The sequence below is a fragment of the Carassius carassius genome, chromosome 45 (assembly GCF_963082965.1).
Source record: "Carassius carassius chromosome 45, fCarCar2.1, whole genome shotgun sequence".
Lineage (NCBI taxonomy): Eukaryota > Metazoa > Chordata > Actinopteri > Cypriniformes > Cyprinidae > Carassius > Carassius carassius.
The window spans coordinates 20550689-20573852 of record NC_081799.1 but is presented as its reverse complement, the minus strand read 5'-3'; the positions used below and the strand labels follow the sequence as shown (position 1 = coordinate 20573852).

The 23164-nt window shown below is 36.2% G+C and overlaps 1 protein-coding gene across 3 annotated transcripts in view; it reads right to left on the bottom strand.

Moving 5' to 3' along the window:
* kirrel3a (kirre like nephrin family adhesion molecule 3a) overlaps positions 1-23164 on the bottom strand; it is a 156632-nt gene that overhangs the window by 45316 nt on the left and 88152 nt on the right. For all 3 annotated transcript variants that reach the window (XM_059539535.1, XM_059539536.1, XM_059539537.1), the window contains exons 3-4: positions 14077-14226; positions 3752-3909 (exon numbers count right to left, since the gene is read on the bottom strand). In XM_059539535.1, the coding sequence (XP_059395518.1) occupies positions 3752-3909; positions 14077-14226 (308 nt within the window). The remainder of the gene's footprint in view (positions 1-3751; positions 3910-14076; positions 14227-23164) is intronic.

Below are 23164 nucleotides of genomic sequence, written 5' to 3'. Positions count from 1 at the left end.
AGAGACAGAACTATTTGCACTGTATTTATCAGTGGGACAATATTCATACAATACTACAACCTAGAAATAATTTGCAGGTTGCAGCAGCACGAATTGTGTGTTCAGCTACATCTGATTCAAATATTATGCTAATTAACAGTGACCGGTGGTTTCAGACATCACAGTGCTTCACTTGCACTGACTCTTATTCTGCCTGAAAGAATGAAAAGACCGAGCTGAAGGTGGAGTTATTCGATCAATCAGATGAAAGCAGCGTTTCAGCTCCGCCCACAAGTGCGAATGAAATATTGAAGCCATAAACCGAAATGATCAAAACGTACACGGACCAACTATCTTGTCCATGTTCTCTCACTTGAATCCTCTTGAGTCTTGAGTCTCTTGACCTTCTGCAAGCCCTGCCTTGTTCACGCAGTGATTGACATGGCGGGAGGGGGCGGACACATGATCGGCTCAGAATGCATTTTCAATGTGCACATTGAATTTTGCTACATTCATTGCGGGACATTGAATGAAAATGCAATCGTACACAGCAAAAATATTTGTCACCATGGGTGTTAAAATTATCACTTCCTGGGTGAACATACAGGTCCATCTTTGCTAGTGATAAAACAACACTAACGAAAGTGTTTATTATTCAAACACTGCGTTAGTGTATCATTTAACACTCAAGGTGTTGAGAAATTATCACTCTTAAGAATACAAATATAACACTTTATGGTGTTTAATCACACAACACCAGTGTATTTGATATTGTCAACACCATTATGGTGTTAAAATTTAACACTATTAGAGTTAAATAACAACACTGTAATAAGTGTTTTAAACTCAACAACAAAAACATTATATATATATATATATATAGAGAGAGAGAGAGAGAGAGAAATTAATCCACAAAACAATGCATGTTTACACTTATTTATTTCCCTGCACCAAAATGTCTTCACATTCAGTGTTTTCAATACATGTAAAGAACATACTTTACAACAATTAAAATAATTTCAAAGCAAATCAGTGCAAAGGCACAAAAAAATTATTTTGTCCATAAGTATTCTCAATTTAATCAGGTTTATAGTGCTTACATTTATCTGCTTAAACCACAGCATCTCATTCATTACCATCAACCATGAATGCAGGGCCGTACTTAGCTGATTCGGGGCCGTTGCGAAGTAGGAAGTGTTCCCGGGGTGAGGTGGGGGGCTCATTCAGTCCGTTTACCCCTCAAGTGCAGAGTCCGGTGCGACTGCACCAGTTGCACCCCACTAAGGACAGCCCTGGTTGAATGTATGTTATGTTACTGATCACTGAACAAAGTCTGTGCCAATGGCGTTTGGACCCCCTTGGAGAAAGTAGTTTCTTTCTTTTTTTCAAGATAAGACGACGTGGTTCTCTGCAGTTTCCAAATAGCAAAAAATCCACTCCGACTTGCAGCATCACAAAAGTACTCCTGTAAAATGGGGGGGGACTGAATAATTTCACATCCATTTATCAAAAATATTATTGAATATTTAATGAAAACTCATTAAATTAATGCTTAGTATAATCACAAAATTTGGTCACAAGACATGGTAGAAACAATTAAGATCGTTTCAGATCGTCTAGGGACTCTAGACACGCATAGCATACAAATGTCATTACTAAATAATATTATTTTACGAAATAAATATAGTAAATGAAGTAAAACACTTACTTTCGGTGTTTTCCTTGTTAAAACAAACTTCCCCGTCTGCTCCGCTTCGAGTGAAAGAAAATATCTCTCTGAGGAAAGTGTAGGAGCGCATATTAATGTCGCTATAAATCAATATGATGTTATACAATAGATATTTTAAATTAGGTAAAACCATAAACGCTTACTTCTGGTCTTTCCTGTTTCTAAGTTAACCCGCGTCTGCGCTGCACATCAGTTCAAATCTGTGAGGAACGAGGAACAGCATTTAAATATCATCATAAAGTAAAATCATCTTTAAAATACATGTAAACGAGGTAAAACACTTACTTATGGTGTTTTCCTTTGATAAAACCAAATTCACCATCTTCTCCCCATCGTGAGTGAAAGAAAATATCTCGCTTGAAAAAAGTTTTGGAGAGAACAGAACATAAATATTGCTATAAATCAATATAATGTTATTAAACACATATTTTAAATGAGATAAAAACACTTACTTTCAGAATCCCCTTATAGAAAATAAATGACGTCCTCGTCTGTTCTGCATCGCGAGCGAAAGGAAATGTCGTTGAGAAAAGTTTATGCGCACACAGAAAATAAATGTTGTTATAAAACGATATGATATTACAAAAATCCATTTTATGAGTAAGATTATACACTTTATTTCGCCGCATTCCGTCCTCATACGAGCCGCGTCGTGAGCAAAGTATATGGCGTCTCTGAAAAATATTTCAGATGGGTCAGGCGCACACACACGAGCAAATGTCCCGGATGTGACTATTAACACTCAACAATGTTAATAAAGGTAACTCTACGTATTTACACCGTTAGAGGGGGCTGTTTACACTAGCTAGTGTTAATCCTCTAAAATTCAACACCACAACTTTAACACTTAAATCTAAAAGTCCCCAACACTAAGATTTCAACACTAGATGATTTTCTGTGTAAGTGTTGACTGTGAGTGTTAATGCAATTAAGAAAAATAGCATTTGAATGATAATTTTGCCACAGTTTTTGCTTGAACATTTTTTACATATCTAATCATTTCTGTAATACATTTTAATTTTGCAACTTATAAAGCGTTAAAATTAGTATTAATTTTACATATTAAAACTAGTGTGTGAAATGACAAATGAAAATTGTGTCATTTAATTTTCATTTTCATTTTGCACCAAACGTTGCACAAATGTATTGGAAAATGTAAATGTAAATACAGAAATGCATTGCCATTTTACATATTGCATTGTCATTTTGCATATTACATTCCAAATTGAATATTGCTACCCATATGCTTCCATAGGAGCGTCTAAATGTTCAAACTAAATATAAGACAATTTATCCATTTTTTTTGGCATCACAGACTTGATCATTCACTTTGATATATATATATTCGGTACAGCATTTTTCGTCATTATATGCTAGTTTGAAATGAATCAAAAACAATTCCAGACGTTTTTGAGCATTAGATGCACAAGCTGAATCTAAATCATTCAAAACAACATTTTGGGCTTGATAGATGATTCAATTTGAAATGAAACACTCAAGACAGTTCTTGGGAAATGTTTGAACTCACAATCTTTTGATCACTTGATCATTCAATTTGAAATGAAAATGTGTTTTGGGCATCAGTGCCTGTTTGAATCGCATTAAACTTTTAAAACAGCTTTTTTGGGCATCACATGTACATTTTGAACCGAGTCGAAACATTTGAGGAAAGCTTTTTGCATGTTGCAGGCATCTTTTGGATGTCACTCGTACATCTGAACTGAATCAGCGTTCAACTGTTGCAAATGGAACTTCTGATTATTCCGTTTGAAACCAAACACTCAATGCTGCATTTTTTGGGCATCAGATATGCTTTTAAACAATCTAAAATGTTCAAAACAGCATTTATGGGGCATTATAGATGGATTTGAATGTATAATTTGAAACAATTTTTTGGGGGGGCATTACAGATGCATTCAATTGAAAATTTGAACACATTTCTGATGCCTAAAGACGATTTTGAGACACACTCCCTGGTTCCATCATGTTTCAGTATTGTGTTCTGTTGTTACAATAATCGCAAGCAGCATGGATCTGTCGTACCTTGGTGTAAGCCGCACCGTTTAGTACCTCTCCGTTACGGATCCAGATTATGGAGGCAGCTGGTTTGGCGTTGTTGGCATGGCAGGTGAGGTTTAGAGAGTTCCCTGCACGCAAGCTCACCACAGGTGCTCCTATTATCACGGGGTCATCGGGAGGAACTGGAAATAAAATCAGAGAGAAGTTTATCCTCTTGTTACACAAACAATGGCACATAGTGAAGGAGAGGGAAACGGAGAAATGGAAGGATGAGTCAAAAAAACAGGTTTTTTGAATAGCACTGATTGCACTTCTCTTTTAAAAACAGCTCTGATCAGCCTGCTTCTCACTCAGACTCAGGTAAATTATTGATTGGGCACTCAGCTCATTAGGGAGCATATCTGGGGCAAGTCTAAATCAAAGGCAACAAGCAGCTGCTACATCCTGAGCGCTCCAGAGAGAGCACTGGAAAAAGAGAGAGGGCAGTAAGACATGAGAAAAGGAGGGACTATTTGAAGGTGCCAGAATGGGCCAACTGGGGGGTGGTTGTTGTTGGGGGACGTCCCAGAGATGCTGGCTTCATTAAGAGGGAAGCTGAGACCCCATTACTCATATCTTTCTGATTAGACTTCTGCCAGCTTATACTCTCGTTGAGATTTCTAGCCAATCAGATGGCACTCACAAGTTTGAGCAACTGGGGACTTCAAGATGCCTTGGTAACAGCGAAGTTTAAGGTGCAAAGGGGAGGTTTTGACCATGTTTCTTCATGAAAGTAAAGTCTCTGAAGGAGGACGCCGGATATCTTCTCTTTAGATCTTTCTGTGTAGCACATCAGACCGTGGAGACTTGTCCCTGGCGCTACGCGACGATCTCAGAGCACGTAGTCCTGTGCGATTTGTTAGCTGGTGTTTCTTCCCTGGAACCAATCAAGTCTCCCTCCGGCTTGAAAAAAATCATACGGTTCTCAGAACGACTGAACAGTTTTTCCCATCTGCCTCCGTGTATAAAAGCCACAGCCACCTCTAGTTGTCAGCACAGTTTGGAGAGAGAGAAAAATAGAGAGAGTGGGAGAGATTAGAGAAAGAGAGAGATAAAGAAGGAATGAGGAAAAATGAAAAGTAGAAAACTGATTTGGTTTGTCATGATGGAAAAGTAAATCTGTTTAACTGTGTGCAGCCACACAGGCAGCTCTGATATTATAAATAGGTATCAAAATTATATAAACAAAAAATAAATACAGTATATAATAGATACACAATTCTGTTTGAAAGTTTGGGGTCAGTAAGATTTTTTTTTTTAAGCAAGGATGCAAAAGTGATCAAAAGTCAATGTAAAAAGTAAAGTATAATTTAAAATTATAATGTTACAAATGTTTTCCATCACAAAAATAAATCATATTTTCAAATATATTCATGTACTGAATTTTTTTTAATTAAAATAATTATTTAAGTTTAATAATATGTAACAGTAATTCAATCTGTACTATATTTAGTCCAATAAATGCAGCCTAGATGAACAAGTTGAGATAGATAGATAGATAGATAGATAGATAGATAGATAGATAGATAGATAGATAGATAGATAGATAGATAGATAGATAGATATGCAAAGGAGTAAAAGTTATAGTGGTTCTTGTTTTACCACTAAAACAGTCATATGAAACTGGAATGAAACCCCTTTGCTGCATTTAAATTAGCGTCAGATAATTCAAAGTACTTCCACTCAGAATCCACTCTTTTTCCAGGAGCAATTAAAGTCAGTGTCATACTCCTTTCCCCATCTGGACATCAAAGCCATTCTTAACGGCTTGTTTTAACGCCTAAGTGCTTTGCCTGTTTAGAGCAAACTCATTCGTTTTTTTTTTCAAGTGATACAAACATAGCTTACAATTGCATGCTGGGATTGTTTTCCGGGACTGATAGACCAGAGGCTAAGTGTATGCAAATGAGCACAACAGTTAAGTCAATCAGTCTGTCTGCTCAAGTTTCAGTTATTGATGGGGTTGAATTAGAGAGAGAGAGCTGGCACTGCAGTCCAACATTCAAGTCCCAGAATTCCAGAAAGCTAAGTGCCAATATATTATGGTGTGAATTCACACACTGCCATTTCTAAGCAGCTTTGGATGGCATCCTGTGACTCTCCGTGTGGCACAGATCCCAGATGGTTCATGTTCTTCTTGCGAGTGCCAGAGACTGGCGTAACCATGTTAAACCTTCTCGTGACCGCCATGTTTGCAAATATACCCTGGTGCGACACTTTCAAGCCTTGAGCTGGTCAACACGATGGATTAATCGTCCCGCCGTAATTGCTGTTCAGGGTGGGGAGAAACTCTCACACGGAGCCTAACGAACAGCCAGGATGGAATTACTTCTGTCTCTGCCCTCTTGATACACCAGGCCCTTGAGACACCTCAAGTCATTCAGCATGTGGAAGGAGAAAAATGGAGCAATTTCATTTTGGAAACAAGAGAGAAGGGGCATTCTGGGAAATGTGACCTATTTTATAATGAACCTGGATTTGGTCTTACATCTGGAGATGTCTCTCTCTCCCTTTTCTCATTCCCTCTCTCCGTCTTTCTCTCACAGGAATTGGTAGCACGGTGGATTAATCACTTTCATCCTGAGTTCAGTTGTTGTACCACACAGCGGCACACAGCCTTTAGCAATTATCCCTCCTTTTTTGTTTTTATTTTTTTCAGGTGTATTAACTAAAAATACTCACGGAGGTTCACCATAAAAGCCCTTTAAACAGGAGCAGATGTGATCTTGTTACCAGGACACAAACATTTATTTGAATAAAAGCATTTGAAGTGAAATATTCCTCTGTGTTGTTTGAAACCGTGCTCGTTTTGATCAGATAATGATGGCGTGCTGTTTCACCTTTTGAAAGTTCCTGCTGAAGGCCAGTTTGTTAACAAAGGGGGCACTTAGTTTCAAATGAACTGTAGAAAACAAATTAGAATCGAATAAACAAGGTGAAATAGCATTTTTTTAAAGTTTAAATGTTAACTCAAGGGCAGGAAATGTTAAATCAAGGACTATTTTTTAACACAACTAATGGAAACTGCATTACATAAAGCACTAACCAACCTTGAATTGCACATTTAACAACATTATCGCTGCACTTTTTTGTCAGTTTTGTGCAATAATGTTGACTAAACAGCACAGTGCCCAAACGGCCTTACGGCACTGAACTATCTGTTTGTTTTGTAATAGAAATCATTGTCTTACATTCTCCCGTCAGCTTATCAATGCGAGAGCATCTGACCGACCTAGGGCCTGTTTTTCAACTGCGAATAGTTCACTCTGTTTGACTGAAACAGCCTCAAGTGAGACTTTAAAGATGCACTGTTTCGTTTATACACAAACATTTGTAGAAAAAAATCTCTCCAGGTCTCCACAGATGCTGATCTGTTTCTTTTAATACCATAAGCTCTGGCCAATGCATCAAATAATTGACTATCATTAAGATTTTCTCAATTTCAGTTAACACTAGTATTGTCATTTCACATTAATGTGTCTTAATTATAAAATAAAGACAGGCTGTCATTTATTAAGTTATTGAATGAACTTAAGTGTTCAAAAGCAATGGGTCTAGATGAAATTCCTGCCAGTTTTTTAAAAGATGCTGCAGAATATATTTCTCCATATCTCACTCATATTTTTAATCTTTCGATTATGTCAGGTAGAGTTCCGAAAGATTTGAAGCTTGCTAGGGTTGTTCCGCTATATAAAAAAGGGAGCAAATTAGAAGAGGGTAATTATAGACCAGTTTCGATTTTGTGGGTTGTTTTAAAAGTTTTGGAGAGAATAGTACAAGAGCAAATAAATAATTACATTAGTAATTCTAATTTGTTTTATGAATTGCAATCTGGTTTTAGAACATCTTATTCTACGGATATGTGTTTATTATATTTTACAGATTATTTAAGAAGTGAGATCGACTTTGGTAAACTTTGTGCCATGGTATTGTTAGACCTCCAGAAAGCATTTGATACCGTTGACCATCAGATCTTGCTGATTAAACTAAAAGCTCTAGGTTTTAACATTATGGCATGTGAATGGATTCAATCATACTTGACTGAGAGGTATCAAAGAGTTGATATTAACAGCACTCTGTCTGAAGCTAGAGAAATAATGTGTGGGGTGCCTCAGGGTAGTGTCCTGGGCCCATTGTTGTTTCTCTTGTATATAAATGATATGAAATCTGTTTGCAATTGTAATATTTTTCTTTATGCGGTTGATTCAGCCTTGGTGTTCTCCCATAAGGACAAAGAAGTTATTGAGAACCATTTAAGTGAGGAGTTAAAGAACATAAGTGAATGGCTGATCGAGAACAAATTTTCTTTGCATCTGGGGAAAACCGAATCTATTTTATTTGGTTCAAAAATAAGGTTGAGTAGGACTCCTGAGCTCAAAATTTCTGTGGGTGGCACCCAGATTGAAGCTAAAAATTGTGTAAAATATTTAGGCTGTGATTTGGATAGTTCTGTGAGCGGCGAGAGTATGGGTCAAAGGGTTATTATAAAAGTGAACCAAATAATTAAATTCCTGGCACGTAAGGCTCAGTTTCTAAATAAAGAAACTTTAAAAATGTTAGCAAATGCTTTAATTCAGCCACACTTCGATTATGCCTGTATTACATGGTACGGCAGCACCCCAAATAGGATAAAAGTTCAACGCCAAATGGCACAGAATAAATTAGTCAGGTTGATTTTAAACCTCAACAATAGGAACCATGTCGGCTCTCCCGAACGTAAGAAATGAAAATAGTTGACTGTTGAAAACAGGGTGAGACAGTTGACACTGAGATTGACACGAAAGATTTTGTATATGAATGAGCCAAAGTATTTTAAAGATTATTTTAAGCTTATTAGGAACTCTCATAGCTATTCAACTAGAGGTAGTGCCACAGACATAGTTCCTTGTAGATTTAAGAGCTGTTCTGGGCAAAACACCTTCTTGTACACTAAAGCAATGGAATGGAACAGACTACCAGTTGAGATTAAGTTAAGCCAGTCAGATCATTGTTTTAATAGAGCATGTGGTGAATGGTTGCTAAATGCTAATTAGATTTAATTTTTATGTGATCTTAAGGAATATTTATTATTGAAGTGTATGTATTTGTTTATTTTATTTTTATATTTTGGATCTGATTGAATGTACAAGATACCTTAGTCATCTGTAGCTTGCCTGACCATCTTTATCAGACTACAACTAGGACCACAATGGAAATAAGTTTTTAACTTTCTTGTGTTATCCTCGACAGTTCTGATTAATGTATAATGTCACTGTAATGACTTCATGTTATGCATTTATTTTTTACTGTCTAATAAATCAACAACAACAATCATGTATTGAGTTCAATCTATTGAGGAGACGATGAATATTAAAAGTTCAATTACGCTTTAGGTTCAGCATGTTTGCTTTTTGGTTATGACATGAATAGAGAGTATAAATAAATAAATAGATGCCAGCTTGATGAGCTTTAACTACAGGGTGCCATTATTGACACACAAGCTGAATTGAGAGTGCACGATTTATCCCACTCCTTCTGCTCGAGTTCCCTTAAAAGCTTCTCTGCGAGGGAAGGCATGTCACTGAGATGTCTGATGCTCAGAAACAGGAGTAATCTTGGGAGGATTCCCCAAAACAACAGAACAGCATGTACAGAGATGACACGCATGGACACACGCATGGAGAGCCCTTTGGCCTGAACAGGCCAGCGATCAACAGCGCTCTGCTCTAATCAGAACTGTGTCTCTCGCTCCACATGCCCCGTGGGAGATCTACAGTACAGGAGGAGCGGTGCAGTTTTTCTTTCCCTGTTACTCTCAATGATATATCAATGTGATCTTAATTGCATTTGTATATGTATTGTGCAGTTGTTTCCATCTGGATAGACAATATCTATGAATGGACAACTTTTAAAACATTAATCATTGAATATGTCATTTCAGAGACATAGTATGTATGTTTAATATTGTGTGTACTATCTAGATGTAAAATGCGCTACTGTTCAGGGGAAAGAAATTAATATTTATATTCAGCAAAAATGCATTTAAAAAATTATCAAACGTGACAGCAAAGGTATTCAGAAATATTTGTGTTTGATATAAATTCTGTTCTTTTGAACTTTCTATTCATCAGAGAATCCTGAAAAACAAAGTGCACTGCACAGTTTCGACAAAAATATTAAGCGGTACTGATGATGATGATAAGAAATGTTTCTTGAGCAGCAAATCAGCATATTAGAATGATTTCTGAAGGATCACGTGACACTAAAAACTGGAGTAATGTTGCTGAAAATTCAGCTTTGATCACAGGAATAATTACATCTTAATATTAAATCAATAACACTCATAAAGACAATTAATCAATAACTTGTTCATCACCATTCATGAGCAATTTGCTGAATCAATGAATCAGTCATAAAGACTTGAAGTGTTCTGTGCTTATGAACAAATTGGATAAGTGTATGATTCAGTGACTCATTCACAAAAACCGTCATTTGTTTTGTTCTAGAATATACGAGTGTTTTTGAATGAATCATTTGAGTGAATGATTCAAATGAATCATTCATAGTAGAGTCACCTGTCTCCACCTATTAGTATAATAATTCAATTTGCAGAAACAAGACGAAAGTGTGATGTAAGTAATAAAAATAGTGAAACGTCTCATTGTGAAACACTGCTCAACCACTCAAATACACAGACCGAAGCTAACTGTTGAATAAATTAAAATATGTAGTTGCTCTTACATTTTTAAACTATTATGTAGCATTTAAAAAGTAGAACATGACACTAGCAACACCAATGTCATGGGTTTTATTCAGGTAAAGCTAGAAATGATCAAATGTGAACCCTAAATAAATATATGTCGCTTTCAAATATGTAAACGTAAAATGGGCAATATAATTTACTTACCAAAGCATATTGTATATCACACTTGGCATCATGCAAGTTAATTTTAGACACTGCATATATCTCAGCTGAAGTTTTGCACCTATGTCACATTAGTGAGAATTTTTATTCTGCTGTGACACAATAGCATGACGTACCTGTCTGTGAATTCACATTTCTCAGATATGCAGATGTTGCTGCATGCCTGATGCCTATTCAACAAAGTGCAACATTTGAAATGAGGGCCAGCTGTTGCAAACTTCAATCCTTTTCAAAAAATTCTTAACACTAACGGCACTTGCAGACTGAGATGCTAATTCTTGCATTTAAAACCGAGACAAAGAACAATGGCATTTGGTTGTTTTTTTGGGTCAAGACCGGTATCCGTGAACTTTTTCAATTTCATCCCAGCGTTGTTTGCTTTCTCTGTTCCCAGTCTGGCTGCGATGTGCCTTTTTGCGGCCAAAGCTGGTGCTGACATTAACATGAGGAGACGGGGAACGTATTTGGACAGGGCTGGGTGAGTTAGCTTGCTGCGAAAGGGTGAGAAACCTATAAAAAAAGAGGAAAAGACAACCTGCACCTTTCCAATCTAGTTTTCTGAGAATCGGGTGATGATCCCTGACTGGTGCCCTATCCACAAGAGGAGGAACTGAACAGCCTTTTTGTTTTGAAAGACTACAAGTAATTGGCGGCTCCTCTCATTGGGACTGATGTTTGTCTCCCTCTTGGACAGGTTAACATGACTTGTTCAACATGCTCCTAAAGGGTTAGAACACCCAAAAATGAAAATTAGTTTGTGTTTTACTCACCCTCAAAACATCCTAGGTGTATATGAATTTCTTTATGTTTATGAGTTTATTTATAGGAGCAAACTTACTTTACTTATAAGCTTACTTTAGCGAAGGAAAACCAGTATTTTTTGGTTTATACCGAAATTTTTCTTTCCAAATCCTTGGTTTGTACTTATAATTCGTGGCCGGCTTTTGTTTTGTTCTCTCTCCTCATTCGTCTCTAATCACGCAAAGCCGACGTACGAAGACATCTGATGGAACGGTGTAGAACGGAGAGAACGGAGAGAAAAGTGTATATTACGTTTGAAATATGGATATTTTTCTTACAAAAACGCATGCATTCACTACAGAACCCGGAGCCGTGTGAGGCACGTTTTATTTTGAATGCACGTGCTTTATTTGACGACTTTATTTGACGTACTGTTCAACTGTAACACCTGCTGACTGCAGTGCTAGAGCTTTGAACAACCAGAACAATTTTTATTATTAACTCCACCAGGATTCATCTGAGAGAAGAAAATCATATACACCTAGGACGCTTCAAGGGTGAGTAAAACGCAAGCTAATTTTCATTTTTGAGTAAACTAACCCCTTTAAGGCAAAGGATATAATTTTGTACAAAGCTTTAATCCACTAACTTTTCCTACTTCTAGTCTGAGAAGTTCACATGTAGATCTAATTAATGTGGCATGACTGCACAGTTAGATTCAAAATGAGAGTATTGTGGCTTTTAGCCCATCTGCACTATTGTTGAAAGAGGTGGTTTGGGTTGGTGTTTTTTAAAAAAAGTGTCTTGTCACATGATTATCCATGTGAATTGTTTGTATAGTGAGAAATTTGTACTACATACCAGGTGTTGGTGTTGAAACGCAAGAGCGACAAGTCAATTCAGAGAGAGAGAGAGCAAGTCATTTTCAAACTTTTCTCTTTGAAATAACCAACAGACTGTTTCTAATAAGACTAGGAAATGTGAGTGGGTCAACTTTTCTTGTATGTTGACTTTAAGACAGTTTGACACATTGAACAAACTGTACTTTTATTCCACAAAGCCATGTTTTCATTCGCATCAAATCGCATCAAGAAGGAAAGAAAGCCTCTAATTAAGTCTGAAAGCAGCCAAATCTCACAAGCTCTTTAACTCCGAAGACAATGAGCAGAACAAATGCTGAGAGCTAACAGAAACACTGCAGTAGCTCTTTTTAAACAATGGTGACCTTTGGAAGTGGCTTGGGTTTCTCCCCACGGTTCACTGAGTTGTTGCGCCGCGGCTCTCGCTCTCTCTCCAGCTCCTCGCCTTGGCTTTAGGGGAATTCCTTGGATCTAATTAGCCTCAGGGGTCCTTCTTCAGCAATGTGTACCAACCCCATCTCATGTCTTATTCAGCAGCCTGGCCACCACAAAGCAAACTGGGTTACCCCACAACTCTCCTACGGATGTTCAAAGTTCAAATGTCACTCTGGCAGGTCAGCCACCCTCCCGCTGCCAAGTTCGCAATTGTGTAATTGCAGAAGCACATGTGTGAAACTGAGACTGATTGTGGCTAATACACAGCAGCGTAGCGCGATTTGAGACCGAGGCATATTAATGCATCGCATTGGAGCCCAGAACTCATGCCCAAACACCAGGCTTTAAAGTCAAACAGACTCCACAGAAATTTTTCTGAGAAGTGACGAAGACAGGTTTGAGACTTCACAGGCCAGGCATCCAATCAGGTTACAAAGACCACTCTGGATCTCAGCTGTCAGGAGAGAGATAGAGAAAGCGAGCGAACGAACCAAACGCTGCATCTGATTGCAGTCACGCGCCATCGTCCCCCCAGGGAGAGAAGTGACAGGGGATTGACGGTGATGGAGTCCCTACATGAGGTTCATTACCTCGCTCAGGAGCCGCTTGTGGTTTTGTATGCAACTTTTCAGAAGTAAGCCAGTTTGTGTGGGATTACATGTCAGGCTAATGGCTCTGCCCTGGGGAGCACGATGATTTGTCTCTGCTGCCACTGGACCAGCAAAAAATAAAAACAAATGAGCGGCCGCTCATCTATAATTAATCATTTTAATGGACCTAGAATCGCAGGCATCTTCGCTCGGCTTTAAGCGTCTAGACTCAGATTACTGGTTTAAAACGCTGTTACTCCAAGGCTGGCGTAATGAACTTATTCCTCTGGAATATATCATAGTTTTAACAAAGGAAAGAAAGAAATCGATAATGATAATCAGGCAGAGTCGGGCTGCCTGAGAGCTAAGCTGACGCAATGCATTTGTGTCAGGGCCTCTATCGATCGCAAACATATCTAATGTGTCTTATTAAAGCTGATTAGCCCTGATTTCAGAATATCACACATTTATCTGACTCAGAGATTGACTTTGTTCTTGTCTACATTCATAGTATTGCAGAGGCAGTTCTTTTTCATGCTTTCTCGTTCTCTCGGCCTAGCTTTCTTTTACTCCTTTACTGCTCGAGTGCTATTCTAGTTAAAGTATCTATCGATTTGTCTGTTCGTCAGTTCATCCATCAATCCATCTATCTGCACTCATGCAATAAAAACTTCAAGTAAAAAAGAGAAGCAAAAAGTGAACCACAGAACTCGATCTATCCATCTATTTGTGTCTGTTTGTCATCTCTTTTTATGGAAAGTTCTGGTAGGTGACACTGACCCAGAACAGTGAGCCGAGCAGGTCGAGATCTGGTAGCAGCCTGGATGGCTTGACACTCAAAGCTGCCGTCATCGGTCAGTTCGGTCCTCTGGATCAGTAGGTGATATTCTCCTTTGCTGTGGTCCCCAATCACATCATAGCGTGGATAACCTGAAACACAAACAGAATATTAACATGAAAAAACTGCTTTCCAAGCAATAAAATTTCTGCCCTCAAGCCAGTAAGTTACCCCAGGCATATTTGTTATCCTAAAGATCCAGTTTAATTGGTATGTTTGTTGTTGCGATGTTTTGTTTCATTTTACTCTTTGTGCTGTGGTATTGTTAAATTCTATGGAAGCTGCATGCAAAAATCTGAAAAAATATTTCACTGCACAATAAGGACCAAGTCCTATTTGGAGTTGGTATTGAATGATCTCCAACAACACAAACATGAATCTTGACTTCTGACATAAAATGTTCTCAGATCAAACTGCTTCACAATACCATATCATAAATATGCTTTATTCATATTTGAAAAAACTGATTAATAGTTAAGCATTCATTTAAAGGCACTTGATTGAAAGTAAGAGCATATCTGCTTATTGATTCAGCATAAATACATTTTTTTCTTTTTATTACATTTTTAAAAGAACAACACACAAATAAATAAATAAACCAGAGCTGAACAAAACATAAATAAGAAACAAATACTGTCAGCACTACCTACATATAAGATGAATACTTACATGACATAGTAAGCATAAAATTACTTTGTACAAAGATTCATAAGTCTTTCCAGAGTACTATGTATGATGGAATATTATTATTATTATTTAGAGCTGGGCAACGATTTAATCGCATTGCTTTGCAAAAAAAATTGAATTGAATTCAAAACGAATGTATTGCACACTTTTTCATTTAAAAGTAGTGCTATATAAACAAAAGTGCAATAATATTTGGTTTGCAAACACTAAGGCGCTTTTTTTTATTATTATTTTACAGAAGTATTCCTTTTACATATTAGCAGTTAAAATATTTCTTGTGAATCTCAACTTAAACATTAATGTAATCAAATTAAATATAAAACCAAAGCTATTTGTCACTGCCAGGGCATCAGCATTTTTATCTGTAATAATAATAAGAAACTGTGTTAATACATTATAAAATAGTATAAAATAACTTGCCCAGCCCTCTTATTATATATATATATATATATATATATACAGTACAGACCAAAAGTTTGGAAACATTACTATTTTTTATGTTTTTGAAAGAAGTTTCTTCTGCTCATCAAGCCTGCATTTATTTAATCATAAATACAGAAAAAAATTTTATATTGTGATATATTATTACAATTTAAAATAATTGTTTTTAAATGTATTATACTTTAAATTATCATTTATTTCTGTGATGCAAAGCTGAATTTTTAGGATCATTATCACATGATCCTTTAGAAATCATTCTAATATGATGATTCATTATCAAGGTTGGAAACAGTTCTGCTGCTTAATATTTTTTCAGAACATGTGTTTTTTTTGTAGTATACTTTGATGAATAAAAAGTAAAAAAAAAAAAAAAAAAGGAAGCTATGTTTTTACAATAGAAATAGTGTTGTCAAAAGACCCGGTACTTTGGTACCAAGTCGGTACTAAAAAAATTTAAATGTGATGGTACCAGGTTTCTTTAAGTACCGGTGGTACCGAGGTCTATGGGATTTAAATCCTGCCATGATTCAAAACTGAAAATACAGGTCTGAAAGGTTGAAACTAAGTGTTCGAAAACTCAAAATCTTACAAAAAAAAGTTTTGCAAGATCGAAAAATAAGATTTGCAAGCTTGCAAAATGTAAAAAAAATACAAATATCTATGCAAACATTATGTTGTTTTTGAGATTTCCTTCTTCAGAACTGCAAAAAAAAATTTACGATGTTGCGCAAATAATTTTTCAGAGTTTCAAATTTGTCAGTGTTCTACCACTGTATTAGATTGTTTTCCAGGTTTGAAACCTTGTAAATGGTGATCTGATAACTGGTGTGCGAATGTGTGAATTTTTTTTTTGAAACTCTGAAAACAGAGCTTTGCAGGCTTGCAAAGTGGTAAAAAAAAATTACATCTCTTCAAACGTAATTTTGTTTTTGAGTTTTCCCTCTTCAGAAGTGCAACACTCTTTTTTATAGTGTTGTGCAATCATTTTTTCAGAGTTTCGAATTTGTCACTGTTCTCCCAGTGTATAGTTTGTTTTCAAGATTTGAAACCTTGTAAATGGTGATCTGAAAACTGGTGTGCGAATAGGTGAAAAAAGTTTTGAAACTCTGAAAAGTGAGGTTCGAAAGGGCAAAACTTATTACATTACATTACATTTGCACTCCTATTGCAGACTATTTTTTCAGAGCTGAGTTTACAACACCCACTTTGCGGAGATACGCCCACACAGTTGCGAGCTTGCGTCTCACGTGATTTGTGGCAGTGTTGTCACGCAGCTCTGCTCTGAAACTCTGAAACTCAGACTGAGCGAAAATGAAGCTTCGCAACCTCGCAACTAAAAAAAAGCCTGGAGGGAAGGCCTTCTGCTCTTGGCCAATGCTTTGCTGCCTGCTGACGTACAGTCCAATCACAAGTCGTATTTACTGGGGAGGTGGGATTGACCGACTGCTCCGCCAATGATAAAAGCGCACAGGATACGCAAACAGAGGATGCACAGTTTTCTGTCCACAAGGCGGTCCCGTCGCGGTCCAGTTCTAAAATAAAGGTTTACCCCCTTGTCGCTGAAATTCACCATACAATTGCCAGTAGCCACTGAGTTTACCACTGATAGACCGGTGGTGGATCAGTATACACACTTGCGCCTTGTCTGGTTTAGACCTGTCATTGATAAATAATGATGACAATAAAAACGCCAGTAGGTGACAGCAAAACCATGGTTTTAAGTAGGCTATTTATTGAATCGTTCAAATCAAACTTTTCGTTCAAAACGCCTGATTCTATTAGAAAGGAAACAAAAGAGTCCATTTGAATGGACTGTTGAATCACTGGCTTACTTGATTCGTTGAAAATCTGCTGAATTCAAGGAACAAAACACTGTGTTAAGGGCCGTTCACATGTCGCGCCTAAATACGCGTCGCTTTCTCCTTCTTTCCAAAGCGCTCGGGCAGTTGCGCTCCTATGCACTGTTGTAGCTATAAAATTAATAGCACATTTTTGCTCGCGCACGTGCTTTTACTCAATAATTAATGTTCAATGAATATAAAAACGTACACCATTTTTTTTCATGACTTAAATTATAAGGACATTCTAACTGTATTTATTAATTCTAACAGGCTTCATTGCGAAGTGAATGCTTTTGGACTCTTAGGACGTGTTTTTGTTGGGTTTTTGCAAAGTCGGTGACTCAAAATGTCAGCTCTATCCTTTCTCAATCCGTCACAAACAGCGTATGAGGACAATGGAAGCAATAAAAAACAACAAATATACAAGTGCTATAACAAGTCTCTGTTAGCTTACACGTAACAAAGGCTTTTAAATAATATAATAAAGAAATACTGATAACAGATAGAATAGAAAAAGAATAGAGCAAGCTAGAGTTAGAGGTCTTTTTTGCCTTTGTTAATTGTATGATAAAAGAAAACCGATAGAATACAAAATAATAGAAAGCTTAATATTTTTCTTTTTTAAAGAATAGTGAGTGTTAAAGTTAGAAGGTCAAATACATTTGGAAGAGATGTGTTTTAAGCCGATTCTTGAAGATAAGAATTGGGTACAGACAATCCAGTAAAGATTTACCCAAACGAAGGTCTTAGACTACAGAATATCCTCAATGCAGAAAGCACTCTTTTTCACTCACACACAGTATCAATTTTAGTCATGTGGTGGAGAACAAATAGTTTATCATATGTTTTAAACATTATATATTTATTAGCCTACTTATTTATATATATATATATATATATATATATATATATAATATATGAAAATACAGATGTTTAGATTATAATTCAGGTTTATTTTTACAAAATATAGATTTTAAAACGTCTCAATACATATAGCCTCTAGTGATTGCAGAAAAAAGTTAACCATGCATTCATAAATTTGTAATAGGCAATTATTTATAATTTTACTGAAATATTTTAATAAAAGTAAAAAATACACTGTACACCTTTCTGAATATTTTAATATAATATCTAAATATTCTTTTGGATGCACTATTGAAGTCACTTTAATTGTAATATTCGGTCTCTACATGAAGAGAGAGTCAGTGGTCCACTGCGTGAGGAAAGTGAGTCGTGAGGAAAGTGAATCGTTCGCTGCTTGAGGAAAGTGAGTCGCCAGCTGAGGAAGTGAGGTGAGTGTGTATACTGATGCACCGCCGGTCTATCAGTGGTAAACTAAGTGGCTACTGGCAATTGCATGGTGAATTTCAGCGACAAGTGAGTAAACCTTTATTTTAGAACTGGACCGCGACGGGACCGCAGTGTTTTGTTCCTTGAATTCCTCAGATTTTCAACGAATCAAGTGAGCCAGTGATTCAACAGTCCATTCAAATGGACTCTTTTGTTTCCTTTCTAATAGAATCAGGCGTTTTGAACGAAAAGTTTGATTTGAACGATTCAATAAATAGCCTACTTAAAACCATGGTTTTGCTGTCACCTACTGGCGTTTTTATTGTCATCATTATTTATCAATGACAGGCCTAAACCAGACAAGGCGCAAGTGTGTATACTGATGCACCACCGGTCTATCAGTGGTAAACTCAGTGGCTACTGGCAATTGTATGGTGAATTTCAGCGACAAGGGGGTAAACCTTTATTTTAGAACTGGACCGCGACGGGACCGCCTTGTGGACGAAATCTGTGCATCCTCTGTTTGCGTATCCTGTGCGCTTTTATCATTGGCGGAGCAGTCGGTCAATCCCACCTTTCCAGTAAATACGACTTGTGATTGGACTGTACGTCAGCAGACAGCAAAGCATTGGCCAAGAGCAGAAGGCCCTCCCTCCAGGCTTTTTTTTAGTTGCGAGGTTGCGAAGCTTCATTTTCGCTCAGTCTCAGTTTCAGAGTTTCAGAGCAGAGCTGCGTGACAACACTGCCACAAATCACGTGAGACGCAAGCTCGCAACTGTGTGGGCGTATCTCCGCAAAGTGGGTGTTGTAAACTCAGCTCTGAAAAAATAGTCTGCAATAGGAGTGCAAATGTAATGTAATGTAATAAGTTTCGCCCTTTCGAACCTCAGTTTTCAGAGTTTCAAAACTTTTTTCACCTATTCGCACTAGGGCTGGGCGATATATCGAATATTAGCAATAATATCGGAATAATTTTGACGACGATGTACAATTTGAATATATCGGGAATATCGAATATTTCAAATTCAAGCATACTTTCCCAAAAGAACGCGCCGAATGTCCAAAAAAGGAACCTGTAACTGCTGACTGCTCTACGCCCCTCTACTACGAGAGTTGTAATGATAGCGGTTGCCAGATAACAAGAGTTTAAATCTCCGAATCAGAGCTCCACTGTTACAAGGATACATTTTCTGCCCGGTGTTTGCTTATTTTAAGCAATCTGGCAACCATGCGCACGTGCTCACTCCTCATTGCGGAAGAGCCGCTGACGATAATCTGAAAACACTAACAAGCTGGAATTGAGCGATCTAATGAAAGCGTCGTTCAGCCGGTCTGTGTTCTGTCGTGAGATCTCAACTGTATTGTTTGCGTTTGTGATCGCAAAATAAATGCACTTATTCGACCGCTGATGTTTGAATAGAGAAACATAGGCTATGGCCATTTGGAATTACTATTGGGGAATTTCACTGATATGTTTACCAGTTTCCATAATATAGACAGAGAAAATGCAAAAGTCTTTGGTATTCATTTATATAAATTTATATATAAGAAATAGCTATGTGCTTCAGCAACTAGCTCCCCATCTAAGAGGGTTTTTAGTGTCAGTAGGAACATAGTTTCATGCCACAGAGCTTCTCTTAAAACCACAGACAGTTGACAGACTTGTGTTCTTAGCTTAAAAACTTGTTAAAAAAATTAAAATAAAATACTTATCCCAGTTGCATAGTTTAAATTGTGAATTGCATGCACTAAAAAGTTGACAGAATGCACTTTCTGTAACTGTTACTTAATTTGCACTGCTTCAGTTACACATAGGCCTACATGTATTCATTTAATAAAAAGCAGTAAGTGATCTCTTGGTCTAGATTTTTTAACTGCTTAAATTAGCTGTTTAATCTAAATGTTTTTTTTAATGGGCAAAAGAAAATCATGTTTTATTTTTAATTATTTAAATGCAAATGCAAACATATCGAGATATATATCGAATATCGTAAAAAATTTGGCAATATCGAGATATCATTTTTTTTTGTATATCGCCCAGCCCTAATTCGCACACCAGTTTTCAGATCACCATTTACAAGGTTTCAAATCTTGAAAACAAACTATACACTGGGAGAACAGTGACAAATTCGAAACTCTGAAAAAATGATTGCACAACACCATAAAAAAGAGTGTTGCACTTCTGAAGAGGGAAAACTCAAAAACAAAATTACGTTTGAAGAGATGTAATTTTTTTTACCACTTTGCAAGCCTGCAAAGCTTTGTTTTCAGAGTTTCAAAAAAAAAATTCACACATTCGCACACCAGTTATCAGATCACCATTTACAAGGTTTCAAACCTGGAAAACAATCTAATACAGTGGGAGAACACTGACAAATTTGAAACTCTGAAAAATTATTTGCGCAACATCGTAAAATTTTTTTTGCAGTTCTGAAGAAGGAAATCTCAAAAACAACAATGTTTGCATAGATATTTTTATTTTCTTTTACATTTTGCAAGCTTGCAAATCTTATTTTTCGATCTTGCAAAACTTTTTTTTGTAAGATTTTGAGTTTTCGAACACTTAGTTTCAACCTTTCAGACCTGTATTTTCAGTTTTGAATCATGGCAGGATTTAAATCCCATAGAGGTCCCGTTCAAACCCGGTTCAGCGCTATGATTTCCGCGAAGCAGAAAACGAGGACGGAATCTCAAAATCCAGTCATGAAAATGAAACTTACATTTTAATATGGACAGTCATGGAATTTGTCAAAGTTAGCATAAATTCAAATCTACATATGGACCAGTATCTGTAAATGTTAAGCCGCAAAAGTTGTTTGAAATATGAATCTGTGTTCTGCGCGTCTCTATGTGAATTAATGAATGGCAGAGACGTGCGGGTTTGTTTACTACATAGACCGAAGCGCATGACGCTTGTATTAATTTCAGCATCTGAGCTTCAGAGTTCTCTCTCCATCAAGCGATCTGAACTTTTCAGTTCATCTCAATGGACGCACAGCGCACCTGTATTTGATGCTCTGTAAACTCTTTGTAAAGGCGCACAACTCACCGTCGCTTTACTGATAGCGCTGTTTCTCACACATGCAAAGAGAGAGAGAGCGAGAGTCTTACCACGCTGAATCGACACGCTATATGTAAACTATTCTTTGTTGTCTTCTCCTGTCAAAATAATGGAATTCATATAGAATTATTCATATTTATTTTCGAACAAGCAGAAGACATACCGGTTTCTCCGGTAGTGGGTGGAGCTAATGCGCAAATGGCAATTTCATTGGCTGGCGCTGATCTAGTACTGTCCCTGTTTTGATTTCAGCAAATCAGTTTGACCGAACGCAGACAACGTGATTAATATTCATGAACCCAGCAGCTCATCAATTCATAGTGCATTGTATATACATTAGTATGATAGTAGAATTAGTAGTAGTATTATCTTTTAATAATAATTAATATGATCTATTACTATTTTTTTACAGAAACCCTCAATGACCAAAAATATCTTAAGCATCCCCACCAGTCTTAAGTTCTGTAAAATGACAAATATGCATTCATTAGGCCTAAAAGTTAATTTTTACATAAAGGCATTGTGCTAGAAATATTACTATTATTTAGTAAAATGTATGTGATACTGCTACTACTGTTGAAAAAAATTATAAAACTTTATTTTTTAAAGAAATAAATCACAATATTTCTTCCATGTTTTAATTTGAATAGCAAATCCCCTTTATTTACCAAAAATAAAATGTGTTTAAATTTCATAAATTAAAAGACAAATTAAATTTGGGTGAAACTTGTTTACTGTTTTTCATAATTATATAACTTGTAGAAAAACTTTAAACACAGTTGTAAATAAGAATAAAGAATGGCATTGGTTTTATTTTTAGTGCTAAAAAGTTATTTTTATTTGTAATTAGCATATTTTTGTGTTTTGCTTTGGTGCCGAAATTGGTACAGAGAACCGTGGATTTTCATTGGTATCGGTACCGAATACTGAAATTTTGGTACCGTGACAACACTAAATAGAAATATTTTGTAATAACAATATACACTACTGGTCAGTATTTTGGGGTCAGTAATTATTTTTCTTTCTTCTTTTTAAATAAAATCAATACTTTTATTCAGCAAGGATGTGTTAAATTGATAAAAAGTGATAGTAAAGAAAATATATTATTAGAATATATATTATTAGAATTTTTTTTTTAATAAATGCAGTTCTTTTTAACCTTTTATTCATCAAAAATATATTAGACAGCAGAACTGTTTCCAACACTAATAATAAATCAGAATATTAGAATGATTTCTAAATGATCATGTGATAGACTGGATGTTACATGTGACACTGAAGGCTGGAGTAATGATGCTGAAAATTCAGCTTTGCATCACAGGAATAAATTATTTTTTTAAAGTATATTCAAATAGAAAACTATTATTTTAAGTTGTAATAATATTTCACAAAATTACATTTTTTTCTGTATTTTTGATCAAATAAATGCAGGCTTGATGAGCAGAAGAAACTTCTTTCAAAAACATTAAAAATAGTAATGTTTCCAAACTTTTGGTCTGTACTGTATATATATATATATATATATATATATATATATATATATATATATTTAAATACATATACACTACATATACACTACCAATTTTTTTTTTTTTTTAATTTATTTATTTTTTATCAAGGATGATTTAAATAGACCAAAAATGATCAAAAATGTCTATTCCGAATAAATTCTGTTCATTTGAACATTGTATTCATTTAAAAATTCTGAAT